Source organism: Aplysia californica, unplaced genomic scaffold (assembly GCF_000002075.1).
Source record: "Aplysia californica isolate F4 #8 unplaced genomic scaffold, AplCal3.0 scaffold00019, whole genome shotgun sequence".
Classification (NCBI taxonomy): Eukaryota; Metazoa; Mollusca; class Gastropoda; order Aplysiida; family Aplysiidae; genus Aplysia; species Aplysia californica.
In genome coordinates this window covers 2,438,958-2,459,271 of record NW_004797289.1, presented here as the reverse complement: position 1 = coordinate 2,459,271, position 20,314 = coordinate 2,438,958, and the positions used below count along the sequence as shown (strand labels likewise).

The window sequence follows — 20,314 nt, the reverse complement described above, 5'->3', positions numbered from 1 at the left end:
CACACACACACACACACACACACACACACACACGCAAACACACACACACACGCAAACATTTAAAAAAATAGATCCCACCTAACGAATCTCCTTGGTAATTAATTTGTTTCACAATGGCAATCATGCATTCCTTCAATATATGCAATTTAAAATTATTACATAAATTCGTGAATAAATACACAAAGTAAAAAACATGGACAATCCATACATTTAATGATGAAACGCTGCGTTACCGACACAATAATAATATGTTTCGCGACGTGGTGAGATAGGCGCTCGTCAATTTTTGGGCATATGGGGTTATTGGTATCATCTTGAAGCCTGTTCATTTGCCTTGCTTTTGGTGAAAACAATACATGTATCCATCTTTGTTGATAGGAAGTCGAAATATTTGTGATTGAAGGAGGTTCGGGTCGCTAGGTTTCAGAGGTGAAATTAGCGAGAAAATGACCGCCAAAGTTAGGTAATTTTCATAGTTTGAGAGTCCTTGGAAATTGAAAACTGACATTTTTGCGTGCCTTTAAATCAAGGTTTTTCAGCAAAATCCACACAAGAATGTTTTTTTTTAATGGTAGTATAAAAGGTGTTGAGCCAAAAAAAATAACATTTTAAAAAATTGCCAAAAGGTCAGAAAAATGCCAACTTCTTTGATTCATTTGTTTGACGAGCGCCTGATTTCACCACGATGCCTCACATATACTACTTGACTTGCATTTATATCTCTTCAGCTTTTTAAAAATTATTATTTGTTTTTGCGGTAAGAATTTTACGGCGCTCGCAACTTAACTACATAAGGTCATAATGAGCGCGCGGGACTCGAGTTGTTTGTTTTTCACTTTGAGCATTTTAAGTTTTTGGTAGGAATCAATTTTGAATTTTGCCCGGGTGGCGGCCGAAGCCTATTATTATCGATTGTAGGACCACTAAGGGATCTTTAACGTGCACAACTTCCACGCGAGATCTCTGAGATTTTTTCGCCCTTATCCGAGAAGGTTGGGTATTCGATCTTACCTACCCCGAGAAGATCAAGGGTGTGGCTTAAAGACCGCAGTAAGAAGGAGCCAAGAGTAGCAATAGAAAGAGCCAGGAGCCCAGAGGACGGGGAAGAGGGGGAGGGCAGAAAGTGTTGATGAAAGCAGGTGAAAGAACATGGCAAGACAGCATGAAAGGAGGTGGAAGGAAAACATTTTAGAGAAGAAAATTTTGTCGCTGTCAGATTTCGAACCCGGGACCTATAGAATGAGGGGCGAACACCTTACTTTTAGACCACGAGAGCCCCTCCTCTACCCCTTTTTCAATTTAGATAGATAGATAGATAGATAGATAGATAGATAGATAGATAGATAGATAGATAGATAGATTGATAGATAGATAGATAGATAGATAGATAGATAGATAGATAGAAGCGACCTGTACTTTCTTCAAAGTCATAATCCATTGAGCCGTCAGCTGGCCACTCATGTGTGTCCTCGTAGGCGTATCGTCGTCTGCGTCTCGCATGCACTGGAAGCGGTACCCTCAATGCTTTTGCTTCGACTTCCTGCTAATCGTGTAGAAGAATGTATGAAATGAGCAGTAGTTAAATATCCTGTCGGATACGTTGTCTTTGGGGATTTCAGATCTGGGATGAAAGGAAAAATGACCCCAAAAGTACAACTTAATCAAAAATTTAAAAAAAAGAAAGAAAGTCAACTTTAAATTGAGCTGCAAACATCCGTCTTTTTTTTATCAATGCATTAACAATCGATTACTCTGCGCCCCTGGCTGTCCATCGAAAAGATCAAAATATTATTATCTTGAATAAATCCGCAGTGCTTTCTTTACCTGTGATATTACTAAAAGTGCCTGTCACACCAATGAAGCTCAAGCCGGAGTTCTAAACTAAGCGGGCGCGTTCCATTGATTAAAAAAGAAGTGGGGGCGGGGGGATCAGCGAGCAGAGGAAGAGCGCTGTTACTATGCCTTGCTACGTTTTATACATATTCTTGTAATATACTTTTATACGTGCATTTGAGAGAGAAGCCTTTGGTGCACCCAGACACACACACACACACACACACACACACACACACACACACAGAGAGAGAGAGAGAGAGAGAGAGAGAGAGAGAGAGAGAGAGAAAGAGAGAGTGAGAGAGAGAGAAAGAGAGAGTGAGAGAGAGAGAAAGAGAGAGAGAGAGAGAGAGAGAGAGAGAGAGAGAGAGAGAGAGAGAGAGAGAGAGAGAGAAGGGAAAGGGGGGGGGGTATCGTACCCTCGCCCTGACCTTCAGAAGGGAGCCCTTGAGTTCGTGTTTGAAATGGCTCAAAGAGAGAGAAATTAATGAAATAGTAGAAATTGGTAGGTAGGTTGGTTGGTTGGTTGGTTGGTTGGTTACTTTGTTGGTTGGTTGGTTGTTTGGTTGGTTGGTTGGTTGGTTGGTTGGTTGGTTGGTTAGGGTTGCGGTTCTGGGGCATACAGAATCTGAAAAACCACTCTGGAACGTCACACGAGTGTAGCATTGACTGAAAATATATTGGGGTGATGTACACATCAATTCAGTCTATCTACATATTAGTGATTAGATAGAACTGCAATACTTTTCTGCACGTTGAAATGGCTTGATTTTTTTTTTTAATTGCAAGGTGCGCCCAATCAATGGTTAAACGCATGCACACACATATTGTATACTCACCAAGAAGAACAGCCAAACCCAACTCCAGGTATAATAATATGTTATCGCAGGTCGCCAGCATCTTGGGAAGGTTATATAATCTCTAACTCGACACATTTTTACCGCAACATTCAGTGTGACGGTTCCTGGAATCAATTAATTCATTCCCTTCCACTGTGACTGTGACCGCATTCAAGTAGCCGACATAAGTACCTATCTTGGGACTAATGAAATGCCAACATTACATGAAACGTGAGAAATAAAATCATAGCAGATTCGTTTGTAAATGTATTCATGTTTAGGGTTCTTTGCGGTACTTGATAGGTATTTTCAAGCATCAATGACATAAAACCAGATTTTCAACTGCAATAATTAAAGGTGGCAACCTGCTAGAATTGCCAGAATCAATAATCCTAACGACTAAAACCCCAAACAAATTCCAGCCTGCATTACATAAACATGTTTTTTATTTAACTTTCAGACTTGCAGAGCATTTAAGAAAACACCACAAGAATGATCCGGACAAAATCTGGTCAAAGACATGCACCGTACATAATATTATGTAGCATTATTAGTATATCATCTAATCTTTTCTGGATACTTCCGGCACTGTCTTCGGTTTAGGTAGCCTATGCAATTGGGTATTTCCGCAAGTTTGTTTATTGCGCACGTGTGTGAGCTGATGACTGGCACGATCAGCGAGCCAACCCTTTTCTAGACCTTGGAGAGGATGGGCTCAGGAGCAGCTATGACAATGTACTACCTGCAATTATACCTATTCTCTAACCACACCATACCCCCAAGGGGTTGAACCTGAACCCTCCACCTGTCTTAATATAGTATTTATCGATCAGGAGAAGGCGTTCGACAGAGTGAACAGAAATAAGCCGTGGAAAGAATCCGAAAACTACACTGTAAGAAGCCAACTTCTAGATAACATCCGTGCCATTTACGAGAACTGCATAAGTACAGTGAGGACGTCAGAGGGACTCACAGAATGGTTCGAGATAACATCCGGAGTAAGACAAGGTTGTGTCCTATCACCACTATTATTTATCATATATATGGATAGAATTACAAAAGAGGCCAACACAGAACCAGACGCCCTAAATGAATTACTCTTTGCTGATGACCAAAGCCTGGCACACAAAGATGAACGAAGTCTCCAACACCACACCATCAGATTAAACGAAGAATGTAACAACTACGACATGAAGATCAACATCAACAAAACAGAGACAATGAAAGTAAGCAGAAAGCCAGAACCACTCAGGATACACATTAACAACAACAGTCTCAGACAGGTCCAAGAATTTAAGTACCTCGAAGTATATTCACAGAGGATGGGCGACTGAACAGAGAAATTGAAACACGAGTACAAAAGGCCAATAATGTTAGTTACCAGCTTACTCCACTACTGAAACATCTTAACATCCCCATGACAACAAAACTCAAAATGATCAACATCATATTCATCCCAACACTCACCTATCAATGCCAAACATGGACCACGAACAAAGACTTTTGAGCAAAGAATTACAACATGTTTTGTTTTTAGTTTAGTTTTAGTAGAGGTTTTATGGAGCTCGCAACTGCATAAGGTCATATGAGAGCCAGAAGATTAGAGGTGTTACAAGAGAGTAACGAACATTAAAAAAAGAAGAAGGAGAGAAGGACGATAGATGTTTGATAGGAAAGAAGAAGCAAACCACACCAGATCACCTGCCAACCACCCACTTACAACATGTGAAATGCGATGCCTTAGAAAAGTAGTAAACAAGACCAGGCGAGACAAAATTAGAAACTCTGTAATCCGAGAAATTGTGGCAACAAATGATGTCATGCATCACATCCAACACCAAAGAATCAAATGGTTCGGACATCTCCTACGATTACCAGCACACCATCCTGCACAACGTGCCTACATTAAAAAATCGATAACAACAAGGCTAGAGGGCGACCGAGAAAGACCTGGATAGATGGAGTCAGGGAAACATTAACCACCCACGGCATACCCCTGACCAAAGCTCTCTGGCTGGCAACAGAGAAACGTCTCTTTCTTCCAGCGACTCCCAAAATGGTATAAGCGGCGGATAAAAGTAAAGTAAAGTAAGGTCAGGTGTAGCCCAGTTTCAACCCCATAAACTCCACTACATGTATATTATTGGAAAAACAGTGTAATAGATAGGCTGCAATGACCACAGTGTGCATATGACGTGTACCCCGTGGGGGCACTTATTTTTCACAACTGTGCAAAGAGCTCCCATTGTGCTGGAAGATAAAATGATAATAGGTCTAATTATTTTAATAAATTAACAGAGTGAAATCTTACAGGTTTTTCTGGCTTGTGTGGTTGGCTATGTAATCTCTTTCTCTCTCTCTCTCTCTCTCTCTCTCTCTCTCTCTCTCTCTCTCTCTCTCTCTCTCTCTCTCTCTCTCTCTCTCTCTCTCTCTCTCTTTCTCTCTCTCTCTCTCTCTCTCTAGATAGATAGATAGATAGATAGATAGATAGATAGATAGATAGATAGATAGATAGATAGATAGATAGATAGATATATATATCTTTCTCGACGGTTCGGTATGTGCGTTGTTTTGTTTTGCATCTTGGGGAGGAAAGGGGGTGGAGATGGATTTTGCCTAGGTGAGAAAATATTGTATTACACCGGAACGAGTAGCCTTCGGAAACAGGCATGTTCGTACTTTTTACTTTCACTTTAACCAAGGAGTTTAGAACTACTTTACTTTTAATCTCTTTGACTTTAACTTAACTATGAACGTCAGTAATTTATAAGTATTAGTAAGACTTGTAAGAGTTTTGGGGCCTTTGCAACAACATTATGTTATACAAGTGTCGAAGATTAGGAGTGTTACTAGACAGTAATTACAAATAAAAGAAGGAGGAGAGATGAGGAGGAGAAAGAGGAGTCAGTAGTTTGTGAACAGTAGAGGCTGTTTAAAGTAAAATTAAAGCACGAATATTATGCTATTGTGTTTAGCTAGCAGTACAATGGTTTAATAGAAGTTTTTTTATACCTCTTCTTACTCCAATTAATTACTATAGGAATTGTTCTTAATGTTTATGACAGTTTGAAGAAAAAAAATTAATTAATAAGAAATAAAATTATTAGTTTTGTGAGGATACTATTTGTAGTTTTACAATTGTTCTATGACTCTAAAATTTAGGATTCTAAGTTATTGAAAACTGCTTTCCATTCGTGAAGAGTCATACTCTTTTGGGCAATCAAGTAGCTCCACGACTGAAAACTGTGAAAACAATAAAATTCTCCTCTGATCACTGTATAGAACCTTGCAGTGTTATTTGTTTGCAATGGCATCCGTAGTTTTAAAGGTCCTAGGATTGACGCTGGGTCTGTTTTTCATTTTTGTTGGGACAATAAAATTGACGCCTTCCGTCAATGGGGAGATCTACAAAGAAATGGTAAGCTTGGGTTTGCTTGCTTTGGCTTTGGCTTGGCTTCAGCGCCGTGAACGTAGTCTGCAGGCTAGGTTCACGGCGCCGTGAATGTAGTTGGCAGGCTATGTTCACGGCGCCTTGAATGCAGTTAGCAGGCGCTGTTGAGGGCTACGTTCACGGCACTCAAGCTTCCTTTAGATGGAGCGTCCACTGACGGTTTAAATTAAGTTAAAAGGCATGATGCGGGGAAAATTTTGAAATTCGTTAAGAAGAAGAAACTAAGCTTGCAAATGTGGTAGCATCAATGTGTAGCATCAAATAGAGTGGAGAATTAGGTCATGAAATAAAATTTTGAAAATTCTTTTGTGTTGCTCTATGGTAACGCCTGCCATATTGGAATGTCATAAATAAAACTAGCTGGGCCCCTTTCGTTGAAAGGAATGATCGGTGCATTAACATCAACTGAAAGTCATTGGTCTTCTGTATTAAAATTGGTAAATTTTTACTTTCACTCCCGCACACAGATGCACTGTTTCAGGGGTCAAACTGCTGTACTGTTTGCTGCAGATCACACATAAAGCCACTAAAACTGTCGCAAATCAATTATTTTCAAGACAATTTCAAATCTAACTGTAAAATATCAAATTATGGGTGTAAAAACAGGGGGGCATGCCCCCCTGTAACCCCCCAGATTTTCTTTTACCCCAGTGGGGCAGGCCCCCCTGGAACCCTCCGATTGGTCCAAAGCATGTCTATTTGGGTTAAAAACAATCAAATATTTCTTCAAAAACCATTAATTTGCGACGGAAATGAAGTTGATATTCGTGTTCAGCGCATCAATATTTAGTAGAAAATAGACAACTGGTAGCTGAGTGTGAGACGGGAGGGAAAGTAAAAAAATACCTTAAAATTTACACTCTACTGGAATGGAGCAATAAATCTTGAAAGATGAAAAAAAAAATAATAGAAAGTCAAGATCTATACTCTCAAAACAAAATGCGCCTTGCGATAGTATCGAACGGAAGTACGACTTGAAATAAACAAACCTGGCGGATTTTTAAAAATTACATAGACAGAAGTGTCGGCCTTCAAAAGCGATCGGCGAAATAAAGAAATTTAGCTTTTTGCAGCAAAACTCTCAAAATTGAAAAAACGAAGGGCGTCATCATCTCGAGAATATTTTAAAGAATCTTTTGGCGAAAACCACATGTCGATCGATGCAGCTATTAAAAAGCCTTTTGAATAGCAAAATTCAGCCACCACAAATAGATAATAGATGCACACATTTCTAAAAAATCTATCATAAGGTTATAAATGATTTTAAAATGTTACAAAAATGGTTTTGCAGCCTTCTGTGGCTGTTTTAGAGGATGGACTTGACATTTTTGATGTAGGAGGAAACATTTTTTCAGATTCGAGGTTCTAAATGTGGGAATATTTTGACCACAAAAATCTCAGATCACAACAACAGATTAAATTTATAATAAAATCATTTATTCAAGATTTTTTTTTGACGTCACTACTTATTACACTAGAATAATGTTTCATCTATCAGTATACAGAAATTTATGACGATATCTTAACAACTTTTTGAATGATAGATTTTTGCGTCCCCCCCCCCCCCCCTGAAAGAGCCTAATTTGAGAAAAAAGCCCTTAAAGTTTGGACGCGCAAAACTTACTGTAAACGTAGTTATTTTAAATACAGTGGCGAAAATGTAATCACCCAGTAATCGTGTTAAAGCCTTGCATTACCCACTCATGCAGCATACCAATTTAAAGCTAAAAATAAATTCTTCATCATCTGACACATTAATATTTAATCTATTTTAAGAGATGCCCGAGATGTTGTTACTCAAAATTGACCTTAAAAAATAGGCTTGGCAAAATCGTGCGAAATCAAAGAAACGTAAAATTGTCTTTGCACATTTATTGAAGAGTATCAATATTGATCGAATGGTGATATATTGCATGCCCAATGATATTTTGTCACGATAGTTTCAAACATAACGCGAAACAGAGCAATCACAAATACCACTACCACACAAAACTTCGACTCAACACTAATTGTGTTGATTGTTATTTTGCTTAGGAACCATTGGCTTTGTGTTGTGCACGAAACCTTTGGGCATCAATTCTATTAAATTTTGGACATATTTGTCATTTCATTTCAAATGTCACAGAGAGTTGCGAACAAAGGGTCTGAATTGGGGTCAAAGTCGTTTTTCTTCAGTCGCTGTTTCATGGGACTTCACATACCTGTAGGATTCATATCGGGGCTGTTTGCTGCTAACTATTCGAACGTTGACTTGATATGGTTTTTTAAGAATTCTGTAATGGCATTGGCCCTATGAGAAAATGCCGTGTTTCGCATGGGGATGACTACTTGAATAACACCTTGACGAAAATAAGGGTAAGACAAGACGTTCCAGCACTTGCGCGATGTAGTTCACTAAACCAAGACATCCGGTGATTCTCACGAGAGCGGCTTTGTTCATTCCACCCCAAGCCACCCAAAACCATGGCAGTTACGTGGCCTCTGTTCCTCACTGACAGATGTTCAAAATCTTACAGGGTCTAAGTGCAAAAGAGGTTTGTGCTCGGTAAGAAACCAATAGCTCCTGAACAACAACAAAATTAAAACTAATAGAACGAACACAAGTAACTGTTGCGTCCAGGTTTTGTGAGGTATTTGTAACTGCTCTGTTTTTCAATCTTCGTGAGTTTTCTGTTCAGCTCTTCGTTGTTGGTGTTTGGAAGCTCTGAAGGGCATTGAACATACTTTTGCTAATGCGATGTGTGTAGTCATCTTTTACAATTTCAAAGTCATAAAAATGCCATAAAAAATTGAGCATCTGATGAGATTTGGCATCTTCGTCACACAGCAGCCTGCTGTATACTAAACCTCAGTGTTGCGCTGATTTTGTGAAAATTGTTTCAGCCTCCATAGCTTTAACACTTCCTTGTAAATTTTGCTGGCATTTTATTTGATGATGGATTGTCAAAGGCAGAGTAAAAAAGCGCATATCTGTCATTGTCACCTACTTCTGTATCTTTCTTCTTTGGTGAAATTTTCTTTTTGGCAATGGGGTGAGGAGCAAGTTCATCCTCATCTAAAGTTTCCTCTCCACTATTATCACTCTCACGATATGTTCCATCATTATAGCTACACCGCTAGTGCCTATCAATGTTCGAACTGTCGTGTGATGTGCTGAAGAATGTCGATGCCATTGCAGTAGGCTGTGGTAATCTTGAGAAATTGAGGCTAGGGCATCAAAGTATTTTGGAAAGGTGTTCAAAAAGCATTTTCTGAGCTCGATAACTGTTGAAACTGGGGTAGTGCCGAAACAGCACTCTCATCTCGTTGATTAGACGCTAGCATCAGCATCAGCAAATGTCATTGAAAGAGACGGTTATGAGGCTGAAACAAAAGAATGAATGGACAGTAGGAACTGATCTATAATCTGTCTGTCTGTCTGTCTGTCTGTCTGTCTGTCTGTCTGTCTGTCTGTCTGTCTGTCTGTCTGTAAATATAAACACAAGCGCAGTTTTGGTGTAGAACAAAATAAGACAGTAAATTTGAGTAAAGGGAACATTGACCAATAATGAGTTTCTCAGATATGGAGACCTGGCGATAATATTGAGAGCTTTCGTTTTCAGTTCTCGTCTTGTAGTTGCAAGAAATAAAAAAAAAGATAACCATGCTATCAACTTTCCTTACATCTCTTTACTGTATAAATATGCATGCATGATATGAAATACGCTTTTGCAAATAGCTTGAATGAAAGAATGAATATCTCGTTCTGGGCCAAAGACATAATACGCACACACACACACACACAGAGAGAGAGAGAGAGAGGGGGGGGGGGGGGCCAAAAAAAAAAAAAGTTGGGGGGGGGAGAGAGAGAAGGGGAGAGAGAGAGAGGGAGAGAGAAGGGGGGGGGGAGACAGACAGAAAGACAGAGACAGAGAAAATAGAGAGGGGGGGGGGGGAGAAAGAGAGAAGGAAAGAGAAAGGGGAGAGACAGACAGAAAGAGAGAGAGAGAGAGGGTGTTTGCTATTATGATAAGAATGATTCCCGTCATTTATTTCTCTCTGCGTCGGTTCCCAGGCTTTTTCGTTTTCCTTCATCTCATGGGATGGAACATTTGAAGCTGGCCAAAATATTAAATATACGTCACTGTAGTCACTGACTAAAACCGGCAGTGAATGCTCCGTCTAAACGAAGCTTGAGTGCCGTGAATGTAGCCCTCAACAGCGCCTGCAAACTGCAGTCAGGGCGCCGTGAATGTAGCCTGCCAACTACCTTCACGGCGCCGTGAACCCAGCCTGCAGACTACGTTCAAGGTGCCGTGAACGTAGCCACTGTGTATTTTATTCATTGTTCATCACTGTTTCAGGAAGCAACATCCTTGCACTCCGGACATGTCTATTGATGCTCCGTTGCTCTCTCCAAAATGTTGCCAAGGGTCTTTCCATTGATAGTGCCAGTGCACATCTGGTTGAACGTTCTTCTGTTCTTTCCTGCAAAGGGAAAGGATGCCAGATTTTCCGCTTCCTTTTTGTATTCCCAAAAGCATCATCCTCTCCACGGCATTACTGACCTCTGCCTCCCTATTTTCCTCCTCAATCAGCTGGTGAGAGAGACATTTCCGGATCTCGACCCTATCTGGTTGAACCGTATTGTCAACTGAGGTGGCCTCAACAGCCAGTCTGTCGGCTTTTTCATTTCCCCTAACACCTGCATGGCCAGGGCAGAAAATCCATGTGAGCGATCGTATAGGCGTTGCTTCGATAGCTTGAATCCATTCTGTTCTCAGGAAACTTTTTTCAATCCTTCTGAGGGTAGATCTATACATGGAATCAGTGATAAGAATAGCATGGGTTGTGTGGGGGCGATCTTGGGTCATCCAATCAAGTGCTTTCGTGATAGCTTCAATTTCCATTCGCATACTTGATGTAGCCCTGCTGCAGGCTCCATGCATTTATTGTTAGCTTAGCAAGGATGTAATACTAAAATCCTATATCTAGATCTAGTACACTAGTAGTGACTAGCTAACAGGCTTGAGAGTCATCATGCGGTCTAGTCTTGTAGTTTCTTAGTCACTCTTAACTGCAAAACTAAAACAGTGCCACTCATCAGTGCATACATGTGGAAGTTGTTTTAATGTAAAATAAGTAGATCTAAATTTAGATTTAGATCTTTATATGTGTCGTGGCGCTGTGGAATCCGGTGCTGGTCAATTTTTTGGGCATGTACATGTGGAATTATTGGTATCACTTTAAAGCTTTTTCATTTTCCTTGCTTTCAATGAAAGAATTACCCATTTATCTTGAGTAGGCTAGGCCTACATGTCGAGATATTTACGATTGAAGGAGGTGGTGCCGCCTAGTTTCAGAGGTAAAATTAGTTTTTTCAATATAATTTACACTGAAATAGGTTCTTAAATGGACATATAAGGTGTTGAGCTTTTAAAACAAAAATTTCGATAAAAATTGTCAAACCAGCAGAAAAGTGTAAGTTTCTTCACTTTCATTATTTTGACGAGCACCTGATTTCCCCACGATGACTCACATATATGAATTAGATCTATCGTTAAAAAATTGTATGTTAGTGGATGAATGACTTGTCTTGAATGAGCACGTTCGATCAATTTGAAAAGCATTGATTAAAATGGTGTTGGTTAAAACTGGGTTTTTAAACTGTGACCAGGACTGTTCATCATCAGCTCATAGCCGTATCCTGTGTATGATACTCTCCATAGTTATATGATGGTACTACAACTCAATGTATATAATAATGTATTTAATTTTGTGTTTTTTTGGCTCTTAAAGTGACTTTTGCCTCAGGCTACAATAAGTGCCTTCAACAGTTAATTCTAGATATAAGCTTGTAAACACATATCATCATGTCCTTTTATTTCTTATTTATTTGTTCTTTTGCAGAGGAAAACATACATTCGCAATTCCAAAGTTTTCCCTCTTGTAAAGCAGACGGGCTGGAAACCAAATCCTCACACGTACCGGAAAACAGTGGGCTCCACTGAAGTCATTTGTGGAGCATTTTTAGCTTTCCTTCCAGGTAATGTGCTGGCACTCATTATATTAGCGTTTGATCAAGTTTTCGTTATTGTTTTCAAAACTTATTTTCTGTGCTTATATTATGTGAAGTACACTGGATTTTAGCTATGAGGACGATAAAAAAGTATGGAAGAGGCTAGCCGTACGCTGTACTTAAGTACGGCTAGACAGCTGGGCTAGCCGTACTTATTCTTAATATGATGGCTAGACTGACCATTTTTTAAAAATAGGCCTACTGAATTGTAAATATATAAATTTTTAGTTTGCAGTACCTGAAGTATTTGTATTTGAGACGAAACCAGGTGCCTTAATGCAAATGACAGTGCATGTATTTTAAACCTCCTGTTTTCTAATGTTAATAGGGCCTAAGATAAGTACGGCTAGACTGGCAGTCTAGCCTCACTTTAAGTACGGGTAGACAGCCAGGCTAGCCGTACTTAAGGACAGCTAGACTGTCAGGCTAGCCTTACTTAATATTGATGGCTGAATTGTAAATGAAATTTTTAGTTTGCAATACCTAAAAGTATTTGTATTTCAGACAAAACCAAAAGGTGCCTTACTGACTTGCGCAGCATGTATTTGAACCTGAATAATTACTAGATCTAGGTCTAATGAGACCTGTGTACTTAACAGGTTTGAGTCGATAGGGCCAAACCTAGGTCTAAGTACGGCTAGACTGGCAGTCTAGCCGTACTTAAGTAAGGCTAGACTCTCAGGCTAGCAGTACTTAAGTACGGCTAGCCACTTCGAAAAAGTATATCCCACACTTGAAGCTATTGAGCACCAGGGAGTTGGGGTGAGGGTGTTACTCTTAGTTAGGGAAAATATGTTGTACACATGTCTTTGGAGCCAAATACAGCAGCTGTGAAAACAGATCTTTAGGCCTTTTTAAGATTTTGCATTGTCATATGTTTTGGGTAGGTTTTGCAGAAAAACCTGAGTTCAGAAATGGGGATTGCTTTTTTAAATTATGTACAAATTATACACTTTTGTACTTATCATGTAGTGAGAAACTGGCTTTTGATGAAAACATTCTCTTTTGTTTTTGTTTTTTTGTTTTTTTTTTGTTTGTTTTTTTAGCAATGTGTGCTTTTACGTATTGTTATATGTTGTAAGTAGCAGTTACTGTATATCTCGATATCCAGTGCCGCTGTGGTCCTGATTTGAGGTGCATTTTCTGTATTTCATGTCATTGTATAATGTAAACTACCGTATCAGTGTACCTCATGCACAGCTTTCTTGCACAAAATCTCATACAAAACAGAAGAAAAGGATGCTTGTCATTGTACATTGAGTACGGTAATTGTTTTGATTGAGTTTAGTTCTTAACAAGTGTTTATTTTTTAAAATAATAATACATAATATCTTTCATATAATATGTTACATAATATTTCTTCCCGGTTCTCTGTGCTGACACTCCTTCTAATCCCTGTGTGTCACATTTGTGTGTGAGCTTGAATACCTTTGATAGTATGACTTTTGTCATTTCATCATGGCAATTATAGAAGTTATGAAGGTGTATGTGTTGAGTGTCAGGACTGGACAGGTAATTTTTGTAAAATAATGTGTGTCTCAACACGGGTAAATCAGGTGCCCATCAGTTTGTGGATAACTTACATTTTTGGTATAATTTCAAACAAAATGACAATATCAACCACCCTCAGAACCTACAAACAGAATATATGCTCAACTTCAACTTAAAAAGAATCAAACCAAAACTTCCTACAATGAATCCTTTGAGTAATTATGCACATGAGACTGTGGATCATCACCAGTTCCACTGCACATCCGTATATATATGACATCTCAGCTACACTTCTCTCTGCGAGACCTAACATTGACAACACAACTTATGGAACGTTATAGCAACTGCATGAAACCTGTATTTATCTTAACATGACAGTGGATAAAAGGACAAGAACCCAGCTGTTGCTGTATCGATAACAACAAAACATAATTGGACATACATGTAAATGGCGTTGAGCTCAAAACAAAAAATTCTTCTTTGATTTTGATGTCATTATTTTGAGGAGCACCTGATTCCACAATGTCATGGCACATATTAACAGGTCTGATAGTATGAATAGGGTGTGACTAGGGAATTTTTGTGGTATTCAACTTGTCGAACAATCAACTGTAACCAGAATTCTTCAATGGGATACATGAAGTACTTTTTATTTTCTTTCTTTTAAGATTAAATATTAAGTGTGCTCATAACAAAACTTTACCTTTTTGTTTCAGGACCCCTTAAGGAAGCTGCTAATATATTCCTTCTTTTGATCACGCTGAACGACATCTACGCTCATTATGCTTTGGACGAAGGCCTGGACAAGATGAGTCCGGCCATTGTCTTTTCACTACTACTCACCTGCCGGTTGGTCATCTTCCTACAGTCTCTTGCTGCGGAGCCAAAGTCTGTCTTTGAGAAGAGCCAGCTGGACTCATCTGTGGCGCCACCTACCAACAGGGGGGATGTCAGACTGGATGATAAAAAAGATCAATGATCTTGGTGTTGTCTGAGTGATGCGATGTGCTTAGTGTTGTCTGACAGTGCAAACAGTCGAGTCTGCTTATTGTAAATTTGCTTTAAAGACAATGTCTGCTGTGCTTGTTACACTGTTTTTTCAGGTTTCTTATGACTCACCTTTTACCAAGGCATTCTCCCTTCACTGCAGAAAGTGTTCCTTCATAAGGTCTTTCTGAATTTTCTTGTCCGTTGCTTTCCTTGATGATAGGTCTCCTTCTTTCTGTGTGATATTTTCACACTGTTGTTGTTTGTCTTCCTCTTGTGTCACATAGATGTAGCTAAGATTGCTTAAGATAAATATACAAAATGCAGGGAAAGTTTACGATGAGTTGACTCGACTCTTTGTTCTAAGATGGTTGTTCTGTGGTGATGTTGTGTAGAGTACTTTTTGAAAGAGTTTCGAAGCACTTGTGGGAGAGTGTGCTGGTATTTTGTGGGTGTAAGTTTTTAATATAAGGAGAAGTGTGATGTGTTCAGAATTATTTTGTAGTTGTGATATTACTGAGTACTGGGAAATTAGGTTGGAGAAGCATTTTGTTCATCAGAGGGTTTGACTGTTTGAAAATGTAGGAAAACACAAATAAATATAATGTGTTTATTATGTAATGTTGCTTTTTCAGTATACTGAGTATCAGACTAACTACCTGTACCGGTAGTATTTTTCTAGATTGACAATGCAGTGGCTCTGATAATATATCTATGCTTTTTGAGTGTAAACGTTTTGCTGTTTTGAGTGATTTGATATCTGTCATTACTAGAGTATACTAGCACTCATGCAAGCGTGGTTGATTAAAGTCAGTGTTTTGTTGTATAGAGGGTCCTTGAACCAGGGATTCACGGATTGCTAAACATTGACTTTTTGAAGCATCAGATGCAGTTGTTTTGGCAACTTGCTATTGATTCATTGAGCAAGAGACTTGTTTTGTTACTTTGTACTTCATTGTAAATTTTTACCTCCATAGCTTTAAAGAAGGCCATATGTTTTGTTTAAAGAAAAGCTGTATTTCCACAACTGCTCAAACTTTGTTGGAATTGCAGATATATTACCCTTAGAAATTCAGTAAAGATAAGGACACCCAAAATTTGTTACCATATTTTAAAAGCTTAATTGTTTTCTCTTTCGATGTTTCTCAGAATATGTACTGCAGTCTGTGGAATGGTTTGATTACTCACTTCATGATCTGACCGGCTTCGTCATTGCAAAGTAAAATTAAAATGATAAGATCACTTCACTAAAACAGGTTTTTGCTTTCAATGGATTGTTGACATGGGTACCCATGCAGCATCTACGTCATACACTTATACACTCTTCTGTCTGATCCCTTAATTTAATTATGTTGAAGAAAGTGTTAAAACTCTTGTAATTTTTTTAGAGTCAATCCTTTGCTAACTTACTGTCTCCAAGAAGCTTACTTTCTCCAAAACATATCATTTATGTATGTTCAATATATGTGTCACAATGTGGTAGAATCAGGCACTCTTCAATTTTTGAACATATAGAGTTTTTGGTTTCATTTTATTGTTTGTCCACTTGTTTTGATTTTGGTGGAAAAAAAATACCCATCTATCTTGAATAGAAGTCTAGAGATAGTTGGTGTTTAAGTTATTTAACTACCTGGATCTTTACCTTTAGCTGTTAGTGGTAAAACAGAAAGGCATATTTTTCTAAACAGCATTTTGTGCATATTTTATTTGGTACGCTCTGTAAGGGTTCTAACTTATTTTTTTAAAAACAGATTAAGTGATACTGGGTATTTTAAACTGACTTTCTTGAAGCTTGAAAGGACCGATAATAATTATTGAGGATTTGTTTATGGGTCAGACGGATGAATTTTTTATTGGGACATATTCATACTCTTGCATCTGACTTCACGACTTGTAAAGATTGTTTTGTAGCTATGTGTAACTTACTTATGCAATTGAAGTACATTGGGTGATGTAGTTTCATGTTCCTAGTATTTGATGTTGCTGCAAGAATGTTTGAGAAAAGCAGATGCTAATGTCTGAGATAATGAACGCATAAATTTTGGAATCTCATTTCGAAAAATATTTCGAACTGTGCATGTAAGTTTTATATTGCTTGAAGGTGTGTCAATGTTCTAAAAGTAAAAGGTGTGTTGAAAAAATGCTTGATTATTTGTGTGTAAGTGGTATAAATGTAACTTTTTGGTATTCAAATAATCTTGAATGTGAGTGAATGGAGAAAACTATATTTGTAGAAATTTTGCTGTCTGCATTAACGTGTAAGTATATGTTATAATAATGCTTGGTTGAAATACGAGAGAAATTGTTTGTTTGTTTTTCTTTTAAAAGATGTTTTAAGTAATTTGTTAGATAAGTGTGCTTTTATTTTTACATACTCTACTTGGTCTGACAGGTTGTGCATTTTGCATGTTTCTTTGTTTAAGTTTAAGTCACAGTCCGTTCTTATTTCTTTTCAGAAGAGATGGGAAGTATCTTTGGTTGTTTAGTTTTTTTAAATATAGTAGTTATGCTTATATCCCTTTATTCGTAGCAGAGAGGGGGATGGGGTGTAAATGCATTTTGAGTGAACAGTTTTATTTTATAGAGCTTTCATCATCAAGATACGTTGGAATCCACCAGTAATGATGGCCATCTTTAAAGGTGAAATGTGGTCTCTGTGCGAAGTTCATGTTTCTGAAAAGCTGCCCTTACCATGGTTTTAATACTTTATTTAGAGATAATGCAAGAAGTTTGGTCCTTGGAAGTTTACTGAAGCAGACCCAAGCAGTCCAGCAGAAGTGGATAATTAATGAGAGATAGAGAAATGTTGAGCACTTTGGCTCAGACTGAAAAGCTGAGTTTATGTAGTTATTAGCCAATTAGGTCTAGGCCCTACACTTAGCTGAGGTCTTGATAAAGCTGTACTATATTTATATACTTCCTTGGGATTTTTAAAATGTCATTCAACTACTGGTATTTTTTTTATATGTACACTTAACTATACCCAGACTACCGGTAGTAGTTTATAATAATGGACTTCACCTCATTCATTCAGACAAACATTGTTATAACTGGGAAATTTGTTGTTATTCAAGACATGCAGACCCCTGTAAAGTGTCCTGTGATGAGAACCACGAATAGCATGATATCTCTAAGTACTAGCAAAAACGAAAAAATGACCCTTGTCCTGTGTTTCCACCCATATAGTTCTGGTTTTTATTAGTTTCGAGTCTTTTAAGGTTGTAATACATCATGTATAAGACCGCAAGTCAACCAAATTTTAGGCGTATTGATGGTCTGCCTTTGTTTTTATGACTACAATAGGAAAGTCTTTGTGGAAACAAATCTCATATACGCTTTAGTGTCAGGCTTGGTAAAGCTCAATTACCTGCTTGATATTTCCAGAAGACTGTATCATTGTCATGCATGTTTTTCACCTGTTTTGTACCAAAAGTTATAATGAGTTATGGTAACACATGTTTCGGGGACAAAAGTACACAGAATAGTGGATACAGTGAAAGTTGTCTAAAGGAAAAATTTTTTGTTTCAGTAAGTGTAGGAAAGAATGGAGGGTGGGGGAGGAGGATTGTAAAAGATGGGAGTAAGTGTCAATTAGTTCATAAACCAGCTGTTACATCAACGATTCTGGCTGGACAGAAAAATCATTTGTTTGAAAATTTACCAAACCAATCTCCGTAAAATTCCTGTGGTTTCAATCCATCTTCGAAGTGACCACATGTTATTTATTTATGGCTTCCAACTCATTCCCAACCAATGCAACTCCCATCTTCATACAGTAACAATCTTTGTGTTTTCCTGTATTCCTTCCCTGTCTTGCTTGGTATTCATTGTTGCCAAAATATGAGTCATAGCTTGCTGGTCTGAGAGAGGTTTCAATCAGTCTAAAAGGGTGGAATATCTGGCACTTTTTTGTTTACCAACTTGCTTCATTAATTTTTCTTAGACAGCTGTGTAGTGGGTGGGATTATTTTTTCTGTTTTTAAAGTAAAATGGTAGAGTATTGTGGGATTTTTCTTTCTCCTCATTCTCTACAGTGGTAGATATTTTTGTTCTCTTTCTGTGACTTCTACAACAAACAAAATTTATGGTTTTGTTCATAGGTGTCAAACTCGATTGCTCAAGGGGGAGGGGGGGGGGGGTGTAAAAGTGCCACTTAAAAAGTAAAAGTTGCGGGCCAGACTGTATAAACATTAATTGAGCAGTGATCTGAATCACAACAGGCAAAACTCACAGACAATAATAACAAATCAAGTTGACTAATTTTCATTCTTAAACTAATTGCCAATTTGACAAAGCTGGATGTTTGACACTTTTTTCTTGCTAATAATTCCATTTATATATTTAGAGTTAGAGTGAGGTTCTGTGTTATTAGTATTAGTTCTGGAGATTCGCAGGATGAACTACCGTACCTAAAATTATCTCTTAGTCAGGCTGGATAATATAATTATTGTTCTTGAGGCCGGATGCGAACCACAGGCCTTGAGTTTGACACCTTTGGTTTAGTAAAAAAAAAAAAAGAAAAAAAAAGCTACAACATCCGTAAAGACAATGCAACATGAAAAAGTGGAAGGAATTATGTAATTTTAATGCACATGAATAAACATATATATACATGTATACATGGAATTACTGAAGTATGATGTAAAAACTACATTCATTTAATATCCAAATCCAAATTTTTATTGGAAAGAGACATTTTTTAAAATGGTTGTTCATAAACTTCAATTAAAAAGCATAGCTTGACTTTTTTGAACTGTCATTTCCCTGCTTGCTGTCTGTTTGTGGTTGTCAAAAGGCTTCCTCTTCGGTGGACTTGTGACATGGAATAAAAAAAATGAGCTGGAAAATTGCCCCTGTAAAAGTTTTTAAAATTAAGTCTGTTGTGAGCAGGTAAGGCCGTGAGTGTACACATGTATAGCAACTCTATTATTAGTTTCTGTTGTTTCTTTTCTCCAGGTACATTGTCATTACAGTATTTCGTATAGTTTGCAGCTTTAAGTTAAGAATTTGGTGTTGTTTATGCTTACTTTTGTTCCTGGCTTCGCCAGCTGTTTATTTTTATGTTCTTCCTTTTACTTTTAGCCTTGTTTGCTAAAAAAACAAACAGATAATAAGCAGCCTCAAAAATAAAGTTTGTATCATTTCCTTAACATGCCTCTAGTTGTACGTATTTAATTGTCTTACAGCTGTCAGTCTCTTTGTTATTGTCCTGCAAGAAGCATCTGCATGTCAGGTGGTTTGAGGGTGTCACTGATAAGTCCTATTTCTGTTCTCTTCCTCTGTTGTTCCTGTATGTCTGTCTTGCTTTTTTTCTGCTCAGATCAATTACATGTACTGTTATTGCATCGACATATACTTCTGTTAACTCAAACAAACGAAACAAATGCTCTCTGACTTTTCGTTCGTCTAGCTCCAAACCGATTTTCTTTTTTATGAAAGAGTTTCTATGCACCCATCGACACAGTTTACATCATTTAGGAGGCGGGCTTCTTACCCTGCCTGTCAGGGTCAACCTGGGCTGAGAAGGATACAAGATTCCAGTAGAAAAACTGAGATATTGGATGAAAATTCTCTCTACTCCGGAATTGAACTCAGGTCTCCTGCTTGCGACAGCGATACCCCTCAAGCCACGCTCCCACATCCCACCATCCCTCT

The 20,314-nt window shown here is 38.1% G+C and overlaps 2 protein-coding genes across 2 annotated transcripts in view; one reads left to right on the top strand and one right to left on the bottom strand.

The window, feature by feature from the left end:
* LOC106012835 overlaps positions 1–3,295 on the bottom strand; it is a gene marked incomplete in the record, with an annotated part of 4,774 nt that extends 1,479 nt beyond the window's left edge. Inside the window, 2 exon segments of the mRNA XM_013086959.2 lie at positions 1,419–1,543; positions 2,673–3,295. Coding sequence (XP_012942413.1) covers positions 1,419–1,543; positions 2,673–2,768 — 221 coding nt within the window.
* A 2,551-nt stretch (positions 3,296–5,846) lies between these two features.
* On the top strand, positions 5,847–19,809 carry LOC101851782 (transmembrane protein 35A). The gene is made up of 3 exons (XM_005090589.3): positions 5,847–6,090; positions 12,013–12,148; positions 14,389–19,809. Exons 1-3 carry the CDS (start codon positions 5,980–5,982, stop codon positions 14,649–14,651), a joined length of 510 nt encoding a protein of 169 aa, XP_005090646.1. The 5' UTR covers positions 5,847–5,979; the 3' UTR covers positions 14,652–19,809.
* Positions 19,810–20,314: the final 505 nt, after the last annotated feature.

Excerpts from the sequence above, each read along its gene's own strand:
- LOC101851782 (XM_005090589.3), top strand. The coding sequence starts at position 5,980 with ATGGCATCCGTAGTTTTAAAGGTCCTAGGATTGACGCTGGGTCTGTTT. Across the intron at positions 6,091-12,012 it reads GGGAGATCTACAAAGAAATG|AGGAAAACATACATTCGCAA; the intron begins GTAAGCTTGGGT and ends GTTCTTTTGCAG. Across the intron at positions 12,149-14,388 it reads ATTTTTAGCTTTCCTTCCAG|GACCCCTTAAGGAAGCTGCT; the intron begins GTAATGTGCTGG and ends TTTTTGTTTCAG.